Below are 22,420 nucleotides of genomic sequence, written 5' to 3' on the forward strand. Positions count from 1 at the left end.
ATGATTTTCTCCCTGCTCACCAGCATGTGGAATGTTGGCTTAGCTTTGTCACCCTCCTCTACTGTGTGCACAGCCCTGGGGCGGGGCTGGGTCCTGCCTGGGAGGCAGGATGATCCTTCCACCATGGAGGCGGGGCTGAGCCAAGGGTAGCCCTGCGGGCTTCTTCGGGTGCCTGGAAGAAGTGAATCAACTGACACTAGTTGAGGGCCTCTTGTGGACCAGATCTAAAGATGTTTATGGGAAATATACAGCTAGAGGTCTCTATCCTCAAGAATGTCACTACAAAGGAAGCAATTACTTACTCACTCTGTGGACAGCGGCCAATGCCCAACGAACTTAAATTTGCATCCCGGCTCTGCCTTTCATTAGCTGTGCCACATTGGGCAAGCCACTTCACCACTCTGAGCCTTCATTGATGAGTTTTTAAATTCTGTTAAGTGCTACCTAAATGAAAGGATTACTACAGCTTGGGATGGGGAGAATATGAAGGCAGGGGCACGTACAGATCTGCGGTTGTAGGAATACAACTGTGAGGTCTGAGAGTGAAGAGAAAGAGATCAAAGTGAGTGGCATTTCAAAGGAAGGACAGGCAGGTGGAGGTGACAGGTTGGGCACAGAGATTGGAGGAAAGAGAAAAATGACAATGCTGATCATTTATGGAATACTCACCGTGTACCAGGCACTCTGCTAAGCGCTGTGCATACATTATCTCACATGTTCCTTAGACAAGCCCTGAAATTTGTTTTCTTATTTTCATTTTATCCTTGCGTCTGAAGCGGAACCTGTGAGAAATCCATTCTATCTTTAATGGAATTTGGTGTCGAGATGAGGGTGGAGTTTAGGACAAATCATGGAAGAAGCAAGAGGTGCAGAGATGGGAGGTGGGGGAAGACGGAGTGCTCAATAAACCCCGGTTAATGAAACCAGGATGGAGTGATAATGGCCCTTGCAAATTTCAAACATGGAACCCTTTCACCAGATGCCATCAATTCTTGTCCACTTGTTCTTATTAGTCCTCCACTTGCATCTTACCTACTCTCCGAATCGTCTATCTCCTCACTCCTTCCTCTCTTTTTTTCCCTATGTCTGTCTGTCTGTCTCCCCTCCACCCCCCATACACACACATCCTGGCTCAACCATCCTTTCTGTCTTCTATTATGTCAATGCTTCACTCTTTGTTGATGACAAGATCTTCAGGCTCAGTTCAGACATTCAACTCAGACCAGAAACATGCTCTCCTCACACTTTGCTTCTTCTCCTAACATCCTCCCTTTCCTCTCTCCTCCCGATTCTTCCCCTCCTTGTATTTACTTCTTCCTGTTCACTTTTCACCCATTCCTTTCTCCTCCCTTGGGGTAAAACTGGCCAGGGCACCCCTAGCCCAGGAGCTCCCTGGAATTTCCTGCTAGCAAACGCCTGCTATCACTTCCCACCTGCTAAAGGGTTTTTTCCTTCTTATTCTTGAAACCATGACCATGAGCTCATGTCTGTCAGAAACCTGGCTGGATTGGCAGCTGGATATGCCTATCCACCAAGACCTACCTACCGAGGCAGGGCCAGGATTTGGGGAGGTCCTGGAAGCTGGCAGTGAGAGGAAGTGAGGCCAGATTGGCCTCATGTCAAAGGACGCTGGCACGTGGCAGGTGGCAGAGGCTCAAGAAGGCAGTTGGTGTTAGGAACATGAGGCAGCAAGCCACACGTGTGGCTGAGTAAAGACTCAGCTACAGGGAAGTAAGTACAATATCTGGACCCCAGAATACTAGTCCCTGAGCACCTGGGTCATGGGGCAGGGTACCAGGATGGGAGAAGGATACAGACACTCAGTTATTGGAGCTGGAGGTACCAGACAGAGCTCTGTCAGGAGACAGGAAGAGCAGGTACTAGGACTTGGGAACAAAGCAAAACAGGAAGACTAACCTTAAGATTCAAGATGGAAGTTCCCTGCTGTTGATCTTGGGCTCCAGTGATGTTATTGCTGGCTGAGCATTTTAAGCAGGCACAGAGAGCTGTGCAGTCAGGGGTCCACCATCACTTTCTCTTTTACTGTCCTCCCTGCATCCATCTCTCAGCCAGCCCTCCGGACTACGAAGCCACCCCACTACAGTATAGGAAAACCTCAAAGCACCCAGGCCATCTGGGTACAGAGTAACACAGTGAGCAGACATCTACCTACATCGTTGCCCCCAGGCTCCCCTAGCCCTGAGCGGTGCTGACCTTGTAACCAGACCTGTCTGGGATCCTATAACGTCCTCCTGTATCTAGTCTCCCTTTCCCAGGTCTGCCCTCCCGCTACCTGGAGAAGTTTGCCTGTACATGCACTCCCAGTTCAAGCTTTTCTGAACTCTCTCTGACCATATGAAAGTCCACCATATTTGTGTCTTCTTCACAAGAGCTTCTGTCATTGTCACTCCTACTTGCCTCCCCTAAAAAGACCATTCCATACATCTGACACGTACAAGCCACTGTTAACACAAGTACACCTGAAACTCACCAGTCATCTGACGAACATGTGCTCCTTAGGAACAAGGGACAACAACCCAATACAACTTGGTTTGAGAAGAGGCGATTTCCTCATACTCGCATATTTCTTTCACTGTTTATGGTTTCTCATTAGTTACGATAGCTGCTTTTCCACACCCTCACATAACATCCATTTCTTCTGGGACAACCAAGCCTAAAATACCATTCCACAATCCCTTATCTGCAATTGCAAAAATTTCCAAATCTCTGAACATTGGGGTGGATTTTGTGTGTGTTTTTTTGTTGTTCTTTTTTTGCAAGTTTAGTGCCGAAACTCATCTGGTGACAAAATCAAACCTAAATTGATGTCAGGCTACTTTATCCTCACAGCCACTTGGTGTGAACATTCATATATCTCACTGCAGAAATAGTAATGTGGCTGATTACAAGACGCTGCCCAAGGCCTCGCAGAGGATGTTTCAGAATGTACGATACCTTCTGGATTCCACAACTCCAGGGCTTGAGGAACTGTACCAACCTTTCTGCTCTTTTGCAACAGATCTATTGGAACAGAAGCATCGCTCAGATCTGAGATTCCCTGGCCTTTTCTCACCATCTGGAGAATGAGAAGACAGCCGAGTGGGTCAGGAGGACCACAAGGAAAACAAAGGCAGCAAAGCTGCTGATTTGGAGAAAGAAGGGGTGACCATGTGTAACTGTGAGCAATGTGTGGAGCCCCTCTGAGCCTGGCCTACAGAAGAGAGCTAGTTCCCGAGGACCTCTGCTCCAATAGGCTTTCAGGATGACGGTGGTCACAAAGGTATCAATAGATGGGAAAACAATCTGTGAGACACACAAAATGTCTTGAGCTTTTAGAAAATGAAATGTTACATACATAACCTTTCTAGAATTTTTTTTTTGAAGAGTAACTATGTTTCATTGGAATAAAGGAACCAGCAAATACTGTGCGTTCACTATGTGTCCAGTTTCATGCTGGGTTCTATGAGGTAGTCAAGTACAAAGTACAAACTCTGGACTTAAAGGAGCTTTCATTCTGATAGAAAGGCCAAATTTTAAGCGTAAGAAACAGAAAGAAAACAACATAGTACTCATAATAGAGTGCTAAGATGTTGCAGACCTGCGCGTGACCTGAAAAAGCAAAGCTCACTGGCTAGGGCACTTTTGGAAACTGGTGTGAGAGGTGAGATTTCATTTGGATACCAAAAGACGAGAAAACATTTTAGGCAAGTGTCCCAGAATGAATGAAATTTGTCGGGGGACAATATGCAGAGAGATTTCACTAGAGTAAAGAAGGCTGGAGTCAAAGTATTGGGAGGAGACTGAGCAAGCTGGATGGGGAAAGGAATGTGTTGAACATGTGTGTGCCTTACTGTTTGGGCTGCCATAACAAAGTACCACCTCTGTCTGTCCACCTTGTCTGTGTCCTCACATGACCTTTCTTCTGTGTGTGGACAGAGAGGGAGATCTCCAGTGTCTATCTTTTCTATAAAATCACTAATCCTAAGGATTAGGGCTCCACCCTTTGGACCTCATTTAACCTTGATTATCTCTCTAAAGGCCCTATCTCCAAATACAGTCACATTGGGAGTTAAGGCTTCAACATGTTTGGTGGTGATGTGGGGGTGGGGGGATCACAATTCAATCCATAAAGTGTGCAAGTAGGGTGTGTCTGTGCAGTTGTGAGGGTAAGATGTCTACCATGAGATAGGCCGGGGAGGGCTGGAGTTCTGAGTGGACATGAGCTGAGTGCATGGACGTGGAAGACATTAGCAAAATTAGAAATTATAGGACCAAGATCGCCTGGCCCACTGGCTCAACCCTAGCAAGTTCAAGTGCAGAAACCGGACTGCATTTCCTAGAGAACTTCCTGGAGAGAATGTTCTCCGTCATTTCGTACATTGCTCTGTCCTTCCCCAGCACCTCTGGTGTACTGCACCCTTACTTGGTTAGCTGCAGGAACAGGAACGTGTGAGATCATTGTAGCGCTGTTTTTGCGCAGAGAGCCTCTTCACATCTGGATGGCTAATGCTGTTCACTACTGCACTGGTTACTAAATCTGTCAGGTGGAGGTGAGATGAGGCTCCACAGCTGGGGCTGCTGCTCACAGCTTCGCCTGCAGAGAGAGAGGTGAGAACAAACACCAAGAAAGGTGTGCTCAGTTGCTTGGGACTGAGTGAAGCTGATTAATTACCAGTCACTTGATGTCTCCGAGTTGGAGTTTCTGAGTGAGAAACACTCATAGATCAGACAGAACATGACAACCTGCAACTTATTTCCACATTAAGAGGGTTGCGGGGACCAAGACGCAGAGGCAAGTGTGGAGATAGTCTCTCAGGTGCCAGGGCCTTCGCCACATGACTCAGATGCCCTCAGACAGAGCGGTGGCATGATGCAGTAGGGTGCAGAGCTGACTGGACTCCTTATGGAGAGAGCTGGGGAATCAGGTGTGCCCTTGGGGTGCAGGCTGTTTGCTACTAGGTGAAGGTTCTTAATCCGGGGTCCTAGATTAAGTTTTAAGAATACATGAACCCCCTAAAATTGCATGTCAACATGCATGTATGTGATTGAGCATTTTTTCTGAGAAGCAGATTCATAACATTAATCAGATTCTTGAAAGGCTCAAAAGGGTTCCCTGATCCCCAAAAGGAGGGCAATTATAAACTACCGCCCTAGTTTCCTAGAAAAACAGGTTGACATCGGATAGAGCCCCCAGGGAGACTCTAATTGATCCTGAAATTATACTCAAGTGGTGTGTGTGTGTGTGTGTGTGTGTGTGTGTGTGTGTGTGCATGTGTGTATGTGTATTTTTCTAGAAAAAGAATTCAACAGCTTTCCCCAGGTTTTCAAAAGGGTCCACAGCCCTCAAAAGGTTAAGAACCTGAGCTAGATCTGAGCGCCCAAAGTTAGAATTGCTATGCTTAGCTCCTTCTTTCCAGAGGACAATCAGACACCTAAAAAAACAGGGCCCAATGTAAGCCCTGGGAGTGCTGCTTAAAATTTGGGGATAACCAGGTCTGGGACCCTCCATTAAAAAATACATTGGAGTCATTTTAAGAGTGAAGTGCCCAACCACCGGTGTGGTGGTCACAAAGGCATCAAAAGGTGGGAAAACAATCTTAGCTCCCTCCCTCTCTGATGGCATATTCCCAGGTCTTTCTCTTCCAAAGCCCCGTGCCCCAGCTTTCAGAAACCCAAAGATCTTACTCATGGAAGCATAAAATTCATTCAGTAAGGCCTTACTAAGCACCTACTATGTGCCAGGCTCTATTCTAGGTGCAAAATGAGACTTAAAGAGTGTTATCGATCTAGGCTCGTTTCCTGCCCGGCGCACGGTATTTTGGGGCACTGCTGACCAAGCGCGCTCTTCCCAAGCTTAGCCCCCGCGGTTCCTGGTCCTGACAGGCAGAGGCCATCCAACCCGCAGTGGGCTGGGGGTCGAGGAGGCGGAAGCAGTACCTGTGAACAAAGCGGTGAGGGAGGCTGGAAGGACGCATGGGACCAGAGCGGGTGGGCCTGGCTCCGCCACCGCGCGGCTGGGCGGGGGCAGGAGGGGTTGAGTGGGGGCACTGCCGGCGGGCAGGCTGGAGGCTGGGGGAGGAGACGCTGCCCGCGGCCGCTTTCGCCACCGCGCCTGATCTCCGAGCTGTGCTCGCTGGCTACCCGCCCTATGGGGCCCGTCGCGAAGCTTCGCTCTCCATACTGAGCAGTCCCCGGGAGGCGCTCGGACACGTTCCCAGGCCGGATAAAGATCGGCTCGGCGCTCGCTCCGCTGCGCGAAATCTCGCCACCTGCGCGGCTCGCGCGGCCGCTCCGGCCTGGCCAGGCGACGCCAGATCGGTCTCTGGGGGAAACGGGAAGGCAGCGCCGCTGCTCCCGCCGTCACCCTTGGCCCTGAGCGCAGGGGTGGCCGTGAGGCCCGGGAGCTCGCCGTCCTCCCTTCCCCTCCCCCTTGTCTTCCTTCCCGGCGCTTCTTCCCGAGGGACCCCTGCTTCCCATCGGCCCAGGCCCCCAGCGCAAAGCTGGGAGCCCTAGCCCCCTCGCCAGGCCCCGCTGCCTCCTGAAGGTTACGCGCCGGAGCGGCGGGGCGCAGGGGACACCCGACCTCGCCGCCGCCCACCCCAGCGCCCGCCGCGCTGCGCCGGGCCAGTCTGGCTGCTGGCTGCTGCCACCGCAATCCTGGCTCCTAAATCAGAGCGGGGAGGTGCGCCCTACCCCCACCCGGTTCCCCGGGCTACCCGGGCCGCGATTGGCCGCGCGAGCGCCCTCCACCCCCGGGCCCCAAGCTCCAGCCGCCGCGCCATTGGCTGCGGGGCTCCGCCAGCCTTTACATAAGCCCGCGCGCGCTCGAGTGGAGTTGTATAAAGCGGGCGAGCGGCGTCGGGGCGGGAGGCTCGAGGCCAGCCCGGGACCAGGGCTGGGAGCTGGAAGGCGGCGGCGGCTGAGGCAGCAGCGAGCGCCCGCGCTCCGACGCCCCCAAGCGGTGGGGCGGAGAGAGCAGGAGGATGGCTCCCAGCGCTGACCCCGGAGTGAGTACCCGCTCGGTGCCCCCACCTTCTCAGGCGGAGAAAGTTTCTCCCTCCCTAGGCTCCCCTCCTGATCCTCTCGCAGGGGTGGCAGGATTGCCGCTCTGGAACCAGGGAAGACAGAGACCGCCAAAGCGGCGGCGGCTTTGCTTCCAACTTGCCAAGAGGCTCAGGACTCGACTGGCGCGCGGAGCCAGGGGTCTAGGCGGGAGCGGGGCCGGCGGTGGCAGAGAGGAGGTGTGAAGCAACAGACCTCACAGCTGGCAAGGAATGTGTTGGAGGTCAGCTGTTTAGGGAGGGGGCACCGGGGCAGGGAGGGAGCGGAGTAGGTGAGGAGGGTTGTGCTGGGGATATTGGGGAGTCACCCAGCCAGCCAGGCAGGCTCAGCAACGGGCCGGGGAAGCTACTGGAAGCTGCTTCTAGGATGTGGGGAGAGTCCTGGGCGGCTGGCGTTTCTTCCCTGAAGGAGCCAAGCTCCCCGGCACAGCGCTGGGTGGCAGAGAGCTCCAGGAGCCAGCCCGGTGCGCGGCATAGCTGTCAGCTAGCTGCCTTTGCTGGACCGAGGTGTGGTCTCGTCGCTTTCAGCTTGTCTCAGGCAAGCCAGCTTCAGGCATTCCAGAGGAACCAGAGGTCTTCCTCTGCCCCGTGGGGGCACATGGAGGCTTTGATGTAGCAGCAGGCCAGGCTTGGGGGCATGCCCAGCAATGCAGTGCACTTCTTCACAGTACAGTAGTTGGGAGCCCTGGTTAGTCCGGGTTCTGCAGAAACCAACTGAAGAATCCAAAGTCATCCCAGGCTGGATGGGGGCATCCCAGAGTGGTGAGGAAATGCTCCTGGGGTTGGGGGTGGGTAAGCCCCTTCCTCTGGGAATGACTGATAAAGACTGCTGTTGCTGGTGGTAGGGCGTGCACCTAGGCTGGCTTCTCTGCGCCCCAGGAGATGCTCCAGCTCTCCAAGCGGGACACATTCTTGAGTCATACTTGCGATGTCTTCTGGGATGAGTGCAGGACTTCCCAAGTGAAACCATGTGGAAAAGAAGGGCAGAGGGTTCCAGGAATAGGGGACAACTCCGTAACGCTGTCTTGAATTAGGAGAGAACTCACGTGGGAAGAGAAATGCTACTGATGGGAGATTTTTTGACCCTGATGGCTTGGGGCTGGAGACACCCAAGACTGAATTAGAGCAAATTCAGAGAGTCACACTGTACCTCACGCTCAGCCATGAGGAAGAGGAGATGGAAAACGGGAAAGTGGGGACATGGCAGTTGTTCTAATATGGCCCTTGAGGAAGCATTTTCTCTCCCTCTGACTTGATTAAAAACATCCTTCTGGAAGCAGGACCCTAAAGTCAATTTGAGAAGCAACAAAGAGTTCAGGGTCGTGGTGCTGGTACAGTGGAGCACGATGAGCATATTCCTGTTTCCGGTTGATACTAATGGTCTCTGGAAAAGGTCAAAGGTAGGCTGCTCAGGTGGGGCTGTATCCTTCACCTGTGCCTCATCCCTAAACACGCCTGGGTGTTTTGAACTCCTAGGATAGCTGCTTCCATCTTTTATGGGAGCTAGCAACCCAGACCCCAAGACCCAGCTCCACCCTCTGCCTGCAGTCAACATTTTTCTGCTGCATTTCCCAAGACCTTCTCTCCAGTGGGAATTTGTACAGCGAAATACCTCCTTGTTGCTCTTTCTTCCCTTCTCTCCATCTGAGCTGCACCTGGTGTTCTGAACCCTGATGTTTATTACTTGGCACCTTGATGTCTGGTTAAGAGGCCCTATAGCTTCACAGGAGTGTTCCTGTGACTGTGTGGACCAATGACCTATGAAATTCTAAGGAGAGAAACATTGGAAGGCTGTCCTTTTAAAGAGCTTGTGACAAGTCTGTTCTCAGTCGTTCTTGCTGCCGGCTGATGCGAATGAAGCTGTCCTGCAGGCTTCTTGGTGTCCAGTAGGGGGCGCCAAAGGCACCCAGCTCAGGACCACTGACTTTCTTACTTCTTGCCCTTCATTGGCCATAGTAACTTAACGCTTTAAGCAAGCTCAGGCCACAGCCCCCAACCGTCACCTTTATGATTGAAACCCTCCTGCCACATGCTTTCTGGACTTCAGGTGGTCCTGTGATGTCAGGTGCAATGGGGCAGGTGCAAGTACAGCATTCCAAGGAAACAGAGCTAGCCCTCATCCCCACCCGCCCTTAGAGACCATTCCTTTGTGCTTGACGCTAGTGTGTTCTTTGAACTCACCAAGCCCAAAAACGTTAGAGTTAGAAGAGAGGAACACTGATGAGCATCTAGTCTAACCTCATCTCATCCCCCAAACTCGCGTGCATACTTAATTTACAGATGACAAAACTGAAACCCAATAAAAGCAAGTATCTTTCCCAAGGTCACGTAGCTATTTGGTGGGAGAAAGAGGATTGGGTCTTAGGATTCCTAGTCCTCTCCTCAGAGCTCTTTCCACTCCATGACCTGCTTCCTCTTTACCATGGAGATGGGCGGGTGTTCCCTGCACAGTAGGTACTCGTAATTGCTGACGGATCAGAACTAGGTAAACTGGGGAAATTTCCTTTGAATCTGTTATTCAGACTGAGGAGGTGAGGAGCAGATAAAGTTCTTGTAATGTACACATACAGGTAATGGGAATTCCTAATGATTCTTTTCCCTTCCTCCATTATCTTGTCTCATTATTCCAAGCAGTCTTTTAGGCAAAAGCAGTGCATCTCCAGGTTTCTGTCCATGCATTTAGGAATCAGCAGTGCTCAGTCCTGCACAGCAGTCATGGAACCCAGTACTGGAGCCCTCCCTTTCTTCTGCTAAGGTGTGCTGGAGTGGGGGTCTCTGTTCAGCAGTCGCCGTACTGCCTCTGAGACCTTCAGTGCTTCGATCCTGGGTGAAGCAGAGATTTTCCAACCACTATTTGCCCATTCTCCCACTCTTGCTGCTAGCTACCCGCTCAAGGTCAGAGTGCTAGGATGTTCTATTTTTGCAAAATCCTCTTGTTCAGGCTTCTGGGGTGACCTAGAAGATACTACCACTTCCACTGCCCTTTTTCTATTCTGTGAGGCTGGCTGTCGACATCTGAGCTGGGCCCTGGGAAGGTGGTTTGCTGAATGGCCTGTGGGCTGCCCCCTCTGTTTCCTCTCCCACCCTGCTCCTTCGCACACTGTCTGAAGTTCCCCTCAGAGCCTCGGCACACTTGGTGGTGACCCTCAGGAGGAACCAGTATTGCCACGCCAGAATTCCGAGAGGTGGATCCTCTTCCATCTCTAAGGCTCACCCAGAGGATGCTTGTTGCCAGGGAAGATGCTTCCGTTTCCTCATCTCCTTCGGGTTCACAGATAAGTTGGGTGTTTTTCTTCGGGGGGAGGGTGGCAGTAGGATAATGGGGACCACCAGAGAGCAACAGTTCCTCCTTCACAGTGGGGTTCTGAGAGGCTGTGCTTGAAATCCCCGTCAGCTCCCAGTTCTAGCTGAAGACTTGTGCCAGCATGGTCTGGTTCTGGATAAGGCCAGAGGAATAGAATTACATAAAATGTAGCTCTAACACAAGATCTCTGGCTTTCTGTGTGAATAGGGGAGAGGATAGAGAGTTTGAGAAGTGACACTAGACACTGAGAAAACAAGAAGTTGCCCCTTTCATGAGCCCGACTAGATGAATGACACCTCACTCTCCCTGGAAAGGACAGCATAGTGGAAAGGACACAGGCTTAGAATCTGGACCCCTGCTTACTGGCTTAGAGACTTTGGACAAACCGCTTCACCTCTGCATTCCTCAGTTTCCTCCTCTGCAACATGGTGAAGCTGGCAACCCTGGGATGAGGGTAGGACAGCGAAGATCAAGGAAGACAGTCTTTAACATGCCTCTGCCCTTGGTAAGATATACAGAGGTATTGGGCTGGGAGGAGATATTACTGCTGGGAACTACACTGTGTCTTTCCTTTGCCAGCAAATGAGACCAAGTGTCCAGGCTTGCACGTTAGCCTCTGCTCACAGCAACATCTGGGCTGACGGACAAAGCCTTCTTGGCAGGGCTCCGTCCTTGCCTTCTTCCCTCCCCCACCTTGGGGCTTTCATTTTGGGGTTCTGCCATGCTTGGGGAAGAGAAATTTTACAGGTCCCAGGATAATTCTGAATGTGATGGAAGGCCCTGAGCTATTGATTCCTAAGGAAGGATCTTTGTGCTGGGAGAAGCCTTCCTCGGAGCCCAGTGATTTAAGAGTGCTGACAAATCCGTGCTCACCGAGCCTCCTGCAGGCTGCAGATACAGGCTTCCAGGCCAGCCGGGGCTCTGCGAGGGATTTCTGGGGAGCCTAGCTGGTTACTTAGGGGACATAAACCTGTGAACCCTCCTTAGGAGAAAGCATGAAATCAATTGGTTCATTGTCACACCAAACACACCCTGGAGCACTTAGGGCATTTAAGAAATGAGAAGCAGCAAAGGGCTGGGAGGTTGTGTTTAAGAAGTGTGCAGAAAGGTGTGAAGGGGTTGGTTGGGGAAGAGGAGGGGCCAGGAAGACCTTTTTCCACTGAATCACTCATGATCTTGACCTTATTGAAGTCCTTAGGCAGTGATGAGAGGAGTGTGTCCCAGACATGCGGTAATTTCTGGAGACATTTTTTGCTTGTCAAAAGTGGGGTAGGGAGTGTGACTAGCATGTGGTAGGTAGAGGCCAGGGATGAGGCCAAACATCCTACAGTGCACAGGACAGTACCCCCCACCCCCCAAACAAAGAATTGTTTGGCCTAAAATGCCAGCAGTGCCAAGGTTGGGAAACCCTGGACTGGAAGAGCATTGCAGCACAGAATCAGAGCATGTGAAGGTTTGAGAGATTTGAGACATATTTTCATCCAACTCTCCCACTTCACAGCTGAGGACCCTGAGATCCAGAGAGGTAAAGACACCAGCCAGGGTCACACAGCAAGCAAGTAGCAAAGCTGGTCTGGAACTCAGATCTTCTGTCTCCTGAGATTGACTTACCTAAACTCCCCCCAAAATTGTTGTGAAGATTAAATGTGAGCTTGAAACCACGTAGAAAATTATAAAGAAACTATTATTAATACTATTATTAAGAATTAGGGAGTTTGGAAAGTTCTATTTCTGGCTAGGCCACTGACTCATTGTAGAATGGTAGGTGTATCATTCCCCCACCCTCATGACTCTGTGTGTGGGGGGGTGTGGGGGGGGGAAGTGGTGTTAGCAACCGATAAGTATATCATAATCATTATCTTTACAGAAATGTCCAAAGATTTGCCCTTCAAAAACCCTAGGCACTTTAAAAAAAAAGATAAAAATTTTCCTTGAAAGAAATCATGTTGACTTCATAAGAAGCAGAGCGTTTGCTTCTTGGAAAAATTCCAGTATCCTAGCCCTGTAAGTTGGTTCCAGCCCAGGAAATCTGATCAACATCCGGAGGAGAAACTGATAGCTCCACAAATGACAAGCGACTGGATTTGTCCCCACTCTCTCCGGGAAGGGGAGGTGGTGACTTCTCTTCCACCCTTTCCTGCTCAGCCTTCTGGGCACAGAGAAGTTCTGCAAGGAACTTCACGGAGGGATGGGAAGGTGTGTTATTAATGAATAAAACCTTATTTATTTAACAGGCATATTCTTAAAGATCTCTTCTAAGGGACATTTTGTCGTATTACTTTAATTAGCCACAGAAGACTCTTGAGTACAAGGAGTGTAAGATGACCCTTGCTGTTGTTTCCAGTTGCTCTTACCTTTGTTTGCACCTGAAAAGTCCAGTGACAAGGGCACCGGAATCCCTGCTGAGCTCAGGGTGTCCCGTTTCCCGGAAGTGGGACTGCAAGGACTTCCCTTCCTAACAGCAGCCTCCACCTACCTGGAGATAAGCCCCAAAGGGAGGGCTCTAGTGGTCTCCCTGCCCTGCCCTTCTTTGATGTCTGTCTTTAAGGACCCAGGGTGACATGCAAATCCTGACACAGCTCAGAAGCAGGGGAATCAGAACCAGGCAGAGGACCGCTGGTAGGTTTGGTGGGAGCAGCCGCCTTTGATGTTTTTCATATAAGGCCCATCCCTGGTCTGACGCTGTTTGTGCCCAGGAGTGGGGGTTGCCCCATAGATCTCCTCCCTGTTGCTCCATGAATGTTCTGTACGTCCAGGTCAGGCCCCGTGGCCTCAGGGCCTCAGTAGTCAGGAATGGAGCAGAAAGGCCTATTCCGTCACCAGCAGTCTCAGCATCTAAGTGATGTCATGTTCCCTTTCACCCTGGTCTCAAAGAACAGGCTCTTTTCTTGGAAATCGTAATCATGCACCTCACATCTGAGAAGCTATGTATATCCAAAGAGGCTGTTGGCAGGTGGGGAAATAAGAGTCCCCAAAAGGAGAAATGCTGCCTTGCAAGCAGTGTGGGGGGACGTGCAGTGTCTCTTGTTCTCACCTCTAACTCGTCGCCCAGCCCAATGCCTGGCACGTGGAAGGGCTCGGGGGGTGCTCAGTAGGGGAACAGATGAGTTCTTGAATGTAGGTGGCCACTCTGGGACAGCGGTAGTTCTTGCTGTTTAAGTGAATCTCCAAACGGGGCTGGGTCAGTGAGCCCAGCTTCCCTTCGGGCTGGCACTTGGCACCAGGGCTCGAAACCCCCAAGGCCTCACTGATCAAGCTTTGAGGAGCCTGTGCAGGGCCCACTCCATGAGCTGGAGACGGGCTCTGAGCCTTGAGCTGGTTTCTCTTCCCCTTCACCACACTCTGGATGCTCACGCCCTTCCCTTTCGCCTTCCTCCAGGCCTCCCCAGCTCTAAGCAGATAGATAGGGGAATCATTTGGATTTCCACTGAAGACAGACTAAGGAATGGATCACCACTAAACAGAAAAATTCTCAGGAGGATACTTGTAAATAGCAAGGTCCACTACTGCATTTTAAATGATGGTGTGGGGGGGACCTGACCCATAGGTTCGTAGGCCTGGAAAAGAACTTTGGAGGTCATCCAGTGCCGTGCCCCACCCCTGCCCCAGAATGTCCAAATCCCCTCTGTCATGCTCTCACTCACTTTTCAGAAACACAGCCAGCCTCTCCATCCTGCCCACTGCTGCCCCACATCGAAAATGCCCTTTCTAAAACGCATGTCTTGGCCCAACTTCCAAACCTCCCCGCAGTGTGACTCCAGCCTCCTTACCTTGGCAAAGCAAGCTGTACGGGGCTCCACTGCTGCCTTCATACAAGACCGCCTCCACCTCCTCCTGCACACTCCCTTCTCTCTCCCTCCACTTCCACCCCAGACACCGCATTCCAGCAGCAGCAACTGCCTTTGCAGCATGCACCAATGCCCTGTGTCACATCCATGCCTTTGATCCATAGGCCCCCACCACCTGGAATGCAGCTCCCATTGGAATCCCCACTCCCCTTCTCCAGAGAGCCTTTCCTGCTTGCCCTTCCCATCCACCTTGCCAGTTCATGTCTCCCTCCAAGGGGATGAGCCTGGACTTTGTACCTGTTGCTGCTCTGTATTGTGACGCCCTCCTGGTAGACTACAGGCTCTTTGACTTCAGAAGCCGTGTCTTAGTCATCATTTCCAACTTGGCCCATAAGCATCTACTAAAATGCTTGCAGAATGAATGTGTATATTACAGTAAACTGAGGCGTTCCGCATTTGGAAAGTAGTATTTAAGAAGTCAAAGAACTCCACTAGGTCCCTAGACAAATTAGAAACAGAAGCAAGCCTATTCCTCAAAGTCTCACAGGCCTGCACATTCCATTCAGCGTTTGGCAGCTCGTCCTGGAAAGGCCTGGACTCCACCTCCTGCGACATGTTCATTCAACATTTATTAGCAGAAGCACTAGTGTGCTTGTTGCTCCTGCTACCTGCCGTGGATGGACGTTCTGTTTGCCAGGCCCTGTGCTCAGCTCTTAACACTGTCTCATTTCATTTCCCCTTTTACAGACCAGGAAGTCTGAGCAGTTAATAATACTTATTAAGGACCTGCTATGCCTTGTGCATAAGGCTAGGAGATTCCATTTGTCCTCTCACTTCCAGAAACGCTGTTTCATGAGACTGCTGGTCTCTGTGGCGCCCCCTAGCCTGGGTCCCTTGAGTTTTCATCTGCCTTTTCTGGAGCAGGACCAAGTCTCCTCTCTGAGTGCAGCTGCAGGCAGCGTCTGGAGCTCTCTCCAGGTAGAGGGAAAGGAGAAAGCCTTACATTTCCTTGGTGCTGGGGAAGATGCATAGGACATGGCGGCCCCTAAGGCGGGGGCGGGGGTGGGGAGGTGTACGAGGTGTAGCATTTTTTTCTTCCTGGCTGGCACTGCAGACCACCAGGATGGGGATGGGGATGGGGTGGCGAAACGCCGTGACTAATGCCAGTGACAGGCGTTAGCATGCACACTCCACGGGGACAAGGGCTTGTTCTCGGCTGTTTCCCAGTGTTCAGAACAGGGCCGGCGTAGCATAGGCGCACAAGAGTATTACTGAATGAGTGAATGACTGCAGGCCAGCCTCCAGCTTTCTCTCCCACGTGGCCCACAGCTTCTGTTTCCAGCCCTGCCCTCCCGTGGCCTCTTCTGCACCCCGCTGCTAGAGTTCTTTCCAACACACCACTTCTGCCAGGTCCTTCTCTACCCTTCTGGCTCATCTCTCACGAGGCCGCCACAGGCTTTTCCAGCCTCCTCAGCCACATTCCTGCCCCCTGTTGCCCTGCCCCCATCCCATGCTCCAGCCATGCTGAGCCTCTCCTCACCACACAAACCTGCTGGGCCACTGCACATGCTGGCCCCGCTGGCCAGTTCACCACCGCCTTTCTCCTTCCCCAGCTGCCCCTGATAGAGGTGCTTTCTCTTTCCACTGTCTTCCCATCTCACACAGTTTAAGACAAGTTTGGTGCAGTCAGAGAACACCAATTCTGGAGCCAGTTGGCTTAGGCACAAACCCGGCTCTACCACGTACTAGCTGTGTGATCTTGGTCAAGTTACTTAACCTCTCTGTTCCTTAGTTTCCTCATTTATAAAATAGGGACAATAGTAGTACCTACTTCCCAAGGTTACTATGAGGATTAAATGAGATCATGTATGTGAAGGGTTAGAGTAGTGCCTGGTGCATAGTTGGCCGTAGGTTAAGTGTTGTTATTACTACCCATTCCTCATTAAGACTTGTTACATGAAATTGCAGTAAAAAAATCTTTGTTTGCCTTGTGTACACGGTCCGGTAAATTAGGCTGAAGAGCGACATGATCAGCTCTGAGATTTAGGAAGGGAGCTCTGCTAGCCATGTGGAAGGGGGGAGAGAGATGAGAGGAAGGGGGGCAGTTGGCAAGTATTGCTGTTGTTCAGCTGAAGGACAGAGGGGCGCATCCCTGGCACTGGGGACGGAAAGATGGGGCAGCTTTGAAAGAGACTCATGAAGCAGAATTGACTTGGTGATCTGATCCAGTGGCTGTGAAGAATGAGGAAGAAGCCAGAGCCAAATATGACACCAGATTTTCAACCTGAGTGGCAGTGTTGAGGTTTGAAGGGGCCCAAGGGATACCATCCCACTTCCCTACTCAGATTCAGGACCAAAGGAGAAAGAGAAAGGGGGAGGGAGAAGGGAAGAGAGAGGCTGGGTTCTGGCAGATGGAGATTAAAATGCCGCCATCATTACAGGCTCTGGAGTGGGGTCCATGGGGCCAGCGGCTGCTCCTGTACCTCCCACTGCAGCCCTCTCTGTGGGCACGGGTGGGGTTGAGCCTGCCTAGCCAAGCTCAGCACATGGCAGACTGCAGAAGGACAGCTCCAGAAAGGGCTCTCCATGCCCGATTCTTCCACACCGACCAATCTGATCTAGCCCTCAGGAGGAGGTAGTGAAGGAAAGAGGGAGGCCAGAATATTGCACTAATCCAGGGTTTCTCAATCTCAGCATTACTGACCTTTTGGATAATTCTTTGTTGGGCGGCCATCCTGTGCATTGCAGGATGTTTGCCAGCATCTCTGGCCTCTACACATTAGATGCCAGTAGCACCCCCACTTCCCTAATTGTGACAACCAAAAATGTTTCCAGACATTGACAGATCTGTGTAAGGGTGGGTGAAAGGATCAACCCCCTTCCCTCCCACACACACCCCCCATTGAGAACCGCTGCTCTAGTCTCATGGAAGCTCCTCTGGATGGAAAAGTTGAGGAGCAAGAAATGAATGCTTCCTCCTAACTCATGACCCGGGGATCGGGGCCTCAATTAAAGCAGAGCTAGAAGGTCAGCGGGGTGACAGCTGGGTCCTCCAGTCCTTTGAGGAGTCTGCTCTCTGTCTGCTCTTCCTCCTCCCGCCTCTCCGGTCCAGCTAGTTTCTTAACATCCTTTAACATCCAGCCTCACCCCTACCTCTGCAGAGGCATTCCCCAGCACCCCCCACCTCAGCTAATTTAGATCTGTCTGTGCTCCCTCCTCCACAGCACCCCTCACCCTGTACTGCAGATGTGGATTAGCTTTCTCCCTGGGACCCCAGTGCCACCGAGTACAATCCCCTGTTCATCAGGGACCCACAGGAATTGTCACCGTGAGTGACTGAGCCACAGCAGCCTCTCTTAGCTCTTCTCCCGTGGTGCTCCTTTGTGGCTCTCTGTGCAGATCTGGTGGCCCGGCCTCTGCAGGGCAGGGTGCTCCTGCTGCTGCCTCTCTCCCGTGAGCCTCTGCCCTCCTACAGTGTCTGGAAAGGCTCTGTGCTCCCTGCTTATTCCCAATGTCTGAAGCCTTCAGGGCTCTTGCTTTTGTGAGAGCTTGAGGTGGTGTCCTTGGCTCTTTCAATAATTGCTAAATAACTGCTTGCCCTGAAAATTGCTCTGGAAGTCTCTCCCCAAAGCTGTCTGACCCCACTTCAGAGATCTAGGTTGCTTGGTTACCAGTTTTCAGAATTCAGGAAGGTCCCGAGGCCACAGAAAACTGAGTTTGGCTGCATGTGACCGACAGCCAATGCCTAAAGACTATCTAACCTTAGCGCTGTCTGTGAAAGGAGGAGTGAGCAGGGAGAGCTGCCCTGCCTGGCCCCCTGGGAGGCCTTCACTAGCTCACTGAACCCTTGAAACCTTGACATGTCATATGATTTCCATGTTACAGGTGAGGACACTGAGCATCAGAATAATGAAGGAACATGCCCAAGGTCACGGGCTGGTTTATGGTGATTAACTAGCCAGTGACCTTGGGGTTGAGATCTAGATCCAGGTCCCTGACTCCAGGCTTTGGGTTTTGGTTTTTTTGTTTGTTTGTTTGTTTGTTTTTTCTCTCTTCATCCTGCTGAGGACTGTTCAAGAAGTTTGCTTATAGAGCATTTTTAAGAAATTATTACTACAAAGCAATTCTTTCTCACTGCCTGAAACACAAGTCCTACCATCTCTCGCCCTTGTAAGACCCCTCTTTGCCCCTTCCCCATGCCTCCCCTGAAGCAGCAGCCTCAGCTCCTCACTGAGACACGGCCCCTCTGCCCGAGCTCTGCCTGTGATGTGTAGCCACGCCTCTCCCAGGCTGCTCCGCCCCGGGCTGTCCTCCCATTGCACTCACCCTACCTGCTTCCTACTTAGTGCCATTCCCACCTGTGCACACCACTCACGGCTCTAGTGCAGGTGCCTGAGGTACACACAAGCATTCAAGAAGACAAAAACTTCAGTTCTGCCGACTTTTTAACTTTATTTTTAACTTTACTCCACGTTCTCCTCCCAGAAGATTCGAAGCTTCTAAAAATATATAGCACCCAAGCCCCACCCCAGGCCAACCAAATCAGAAACTAGCCGAAGGTCGTGGGCAGCAGCATATTTCTAAAAACTCCCCGGGGAATTCTGTTGAGCAAGGTAGGGTTTAGAACCATTGGTCTAGAGCCTTCGACTACAAGTGAAGTCTGCAGACCAGCAGCCTAGGAATCACCGGACAGCTTGTTAGAATGCAGAATCTCAGGCCCCACCCCAGACCTACCAACTCAGAATCTGCATTTTGACATCAAGGTCCTCCGATGCTTCCTAGGCGCATTACAGTTTGAGAAGCATTACTTAAAGGAGAGAACAGTTCTTAAATAAAGATACGACAAGTTGCGTTCGAATCACCTGAAGTCTTGTTAAAATGCATATTCTGATTTATTAGGTCTGGGGTGGGACCCAAGATTCTGCATTTTAACAAACTCCTCGCTGCTGCTGCCGCCTGTTGCAGCCGCTGCCCTGGGGACCACTCCTAGCAGCCAGGGTTCAAGAAGCATTTCAAAGATTTCCTTCATCTGAGCCCTGACAGGAGAGGGTGGATATTTACCAGACCTCTTCCTAAGCTTCCTCACCACGACTGTTTTCCAACCCACCATCAAGACAGGCCCACAGCTTACCCTCTAACTGTCCACTAGTACTTGGCAGCCCGTGGGTGCATCAGGCGCCTTTGACGTGGCAGAGGAATGAAACGTGGAGTGCAGTTCTCCCTGCCCCACGCTCACCCAGCTCCCCTGGGAGAGGCCACGCGGCAGGTGATCTCAGGGTCCACACTAATGGTGGTGTGTTTCTCTCTGGCCTTGGCCCTCGAGAGGGAACTACTGGAGAACTGTGCTGAAAAGCTTTTTGTTCAAAATAGGTCTAATATGCTCAGAAAGGAGAAACACACTTGTCGGTCTGAGGTTCATAGAAGAAACCGGGGAGAAAAACTGATGATGGTCTGTCTTAAAAACAAAACAAAAAAAAAAAAAAAAAAGATGTCTTTTAATCCATTATAGAATTTTAGAGCTGTAAAGGACCTTTAGCGATCTACTCCCAAACCGTCCTTTTGGAGAAGACAGCTCTAGGACCCAGCAAGAATGTGGTTTGCTCAAGGTTACCAAGCAAAATAGGGGTCAACCCATGGGAGTGTTATTTCTTTTAATCTTGCTTTAGGTTATTTATCTGGAAATGGATAACATGGAGTAGCGACTTCTTTCATATGGCTGCTTTAATTAAAAGTTCTACTTCTCACAGAAAAGGTAAAAATCAAGAGGCTGGATCATGGTTCTTGCCCCTCATGGCCTTCATTAAAAAATTTCTCCCGGTTGTTTGTATTACCCTAACAGGGCCTGTCTCCCTGGTGGCGGTGACCCAAAGTGCAGGTATGGTGCCTGGGAGGAACTAACTAGCCTCTGGAAGGCTTCCTGATGCCACTTTTCTCTTTCATGCCCATTGCAAACGTTGCAAGCTGATCACAGCACTCTTTCAAGCCACTGCCAATCAACTAGATTTGGCTCTCAAGTTGAAACGCATTTGCCGTGCCTACGATAGAGGTCATACCTTGAAAAGTCCAGTGACCTTCAGATCCATGCCACATTTCAGCATGTCTGCATTGGTTAGTAAATACTCTTTAGTGTCTCATTTCCCCCCAGCTGCTCATTAATCCAATTATGACTTTCCTCTATTCAACCAAACTTCCTGCCGAGTTGCAAACTCTCATCGCGATATGTTTGCCTTCAGTGATTAGACAGCCTAATAGCAGACGCTTTCGCATTCAGACATCTCTGTAATTTGGACTGACCTCACTCTGATAGTGTGACACCCAACATGTGCCCTATGAGGACACTCCAAGAACCTCCTTCCCGGGAAGGCTCGCCGTAATTAGTTTCCGCCTGCAGCCGGAGCCCTGCCCCTGGGTCTCTCTCTCTCCAGCCTCTACAGGAGGGCAGTACGGATGCTTCGAATCATGTTTGGTTCCAAAGGCAGTGCCTGGGCCCTTCGCTTTGGTCTCTGAGTCCTGAACTGGAGCAAGCTTATTTGCTAGCAGGAGCGTCTGTCTCCACAACGGGGGAGTCAGTCTTCAGATCTCCTCTTCATTAAGACATCAGCCTCACTTAGCCTTGCTCTCAGCTGCCAGACGCACTGACGCGCTCGCAGGAAAAGTTCCACAGGAGGGGGTTTGCTGCCTTCTGAAGGCAGGAAGGCAGCACCTTGCCTGCAGGACTGGACCTGAGCCGCCTGTGTGGGACTTGTGCCAGCAGAGCTTTCGAGCACTCTGTGCGTTCTGATTCTAGGCCTGCAGGCAGAGTCGCAGGGTGGTACCATCTGTAGCGTTCTGAGCGTCTCCGTTGCTCACACAACGAGTGGGTGGAGTTTTTCCACCGCCTTGGCCATTCTCGGCTGTCTCCTGGGTGTGTGCCACCAGCTCCCATGGCCCCAGGCTGCTCGGCAACACCCTGAGTTATGTTAGAGATATAATAATGAATTATACAATGGATTATACATAATTAATTTATAATAAAACATGCACTTGGAGAAATGGTTTAATTTCTCCAAGTGAATGATGTGCCACCGCCAGGCCTGCTGGAATACATTCCCTAACTACCTGCTTCCTGGTTGGAGGGGATGGCCAGCTGCCCTAGGGAGAGACCGTGGCCAGGGGAACTGCCAAGTCACAGATTCCCTCCAGCTACCTCTGGGGTATGACCCATGGAAAGACAATCCTTCACTGCCTCTACTGTTCGACACCTGGACACTCACAGAGGTCTCGCTGCACCCTTGGACTGTTTGAGCGCTATGTTCTTCATTCTCCCAATCTTTATCCTCGAGTACGGGCGATGCCTGTGTGTTGATACTCTACTCCTCCTTCCTTCCTTCCTTCATCCACTCAACCAATATGCATTGAATGCCTGTTAGGTGCCAGATGCTGTCCTTGCCTTGGTGTTCGTGAGTGAACAAAACAGACAAAGGTCCTTGCCCCAGTGGAGCTTACGTTCTAGCAGAGGGAGACGGACGATAAATAATAAACATAATGAATAAGTACATTATACAGTGTGTTATACAGTGATAGGGGCTATAGAAAAAGAAAAGGCAGAGCAGGTGTGGTGGGGCAGGATGCAGCTTTAAAGAGAATGGTCAACACAGGTCTTGTGGAACTGGCAGCCTAGGAATTGCCATGCTCTTGGTGAACAGGGGAGGAAGGCACTTCTGTGTCTACCTGGGGCTACATTTTCCTGGTCTGCGTGGGCTACAAGATCTTTTCCAGTAACGTTTGTAATTTTTGGTTTCAGATGTTCAGGATGTTTCTGTTCCTGCTGCTGTGCTTTCTGCCCCCCACTGAGGGGTCCCAGCGGGCTGAACCCATGTTCACAGCAGTCACCAACTCGGTTCTGCCGCCCGACTATGACAGCAACCCCACCCAGCTCAACTATGGTGTGGCAGTCACTGATGTGGACCATGATGGCGACTTCGAGATCGTCGTGGCGGGGTAAGTGCGTCCCACCCTGAATTTGACAGGTGTATCAGTCAGCTTTTGTTGTGATAAGGCTGAGTAACAAATAGCTCCAAAACCCAGTGGCCTGCAACAACGCACATGCTCACTCACAGGTTTTGGCAGGGCTCAGGGGTGGCTCTGGTAGGCTACATCCTTGCCTTTTGCTACAGCATTGAGGCAGTGGAGGGTAGGTGGAAGAAAGGTGTGTGAGCCTCAGGCTTTCCAGGGAGAGTGCAAGGCACTCTTTTCATATTTTAAGCCTCCTTAGTTATGCAAGTTTT

General features: G+C 51.2%; 1 protein-coding gene across 6 annotated transcripts in view; it reads left to right on the forward strand.

Moving 5' to 3' along the window:
* The first annotated feature begins 6,824 nt into the window (after positions 1–6,824).
* Positions 6,825–22,420, forward strand: part of CRTAC1 (cartilage acidic protein 1) — a 152,066-nt gene continuing 136,470 nt past the window's right edge. For all 6 annotated transcript variants that reach the window (XM_074339248.2, XM_088791909.1, XM_074339250.2 and 3 more), the window contains exons 1-2: positions 6,825–7,007; positions 21,937–22,133. In XM_074339248.2, coding sequence (XP_074195349.1) covers positions 6,984–7,007; positions 21,937–22,133 — 221 coding nt within the window. In that variant the 5' untranslated portion in view covers positions 6,825–6,983. The remainder of the gene's footprint in view (positions 7,008–21,936; positions 22,134–22,420) is intronic.

The sequence above is a fragment of the Rhinolophus sinicus genome, chromosome 15 (assembly GCF_057876585.1).
Source record: "Rhinolophus sinicus isolate RSI-liver-muscle chromosome 15, RSI-T2T, whole genome shotgun sequence".
Taxonomy (NCBI): Eukaryota; Metazoa; Chordata; class Mammalia; order Chiroptera; family Rhinolophidae; genus Rhinolophus; species Rhinolophus sinicus.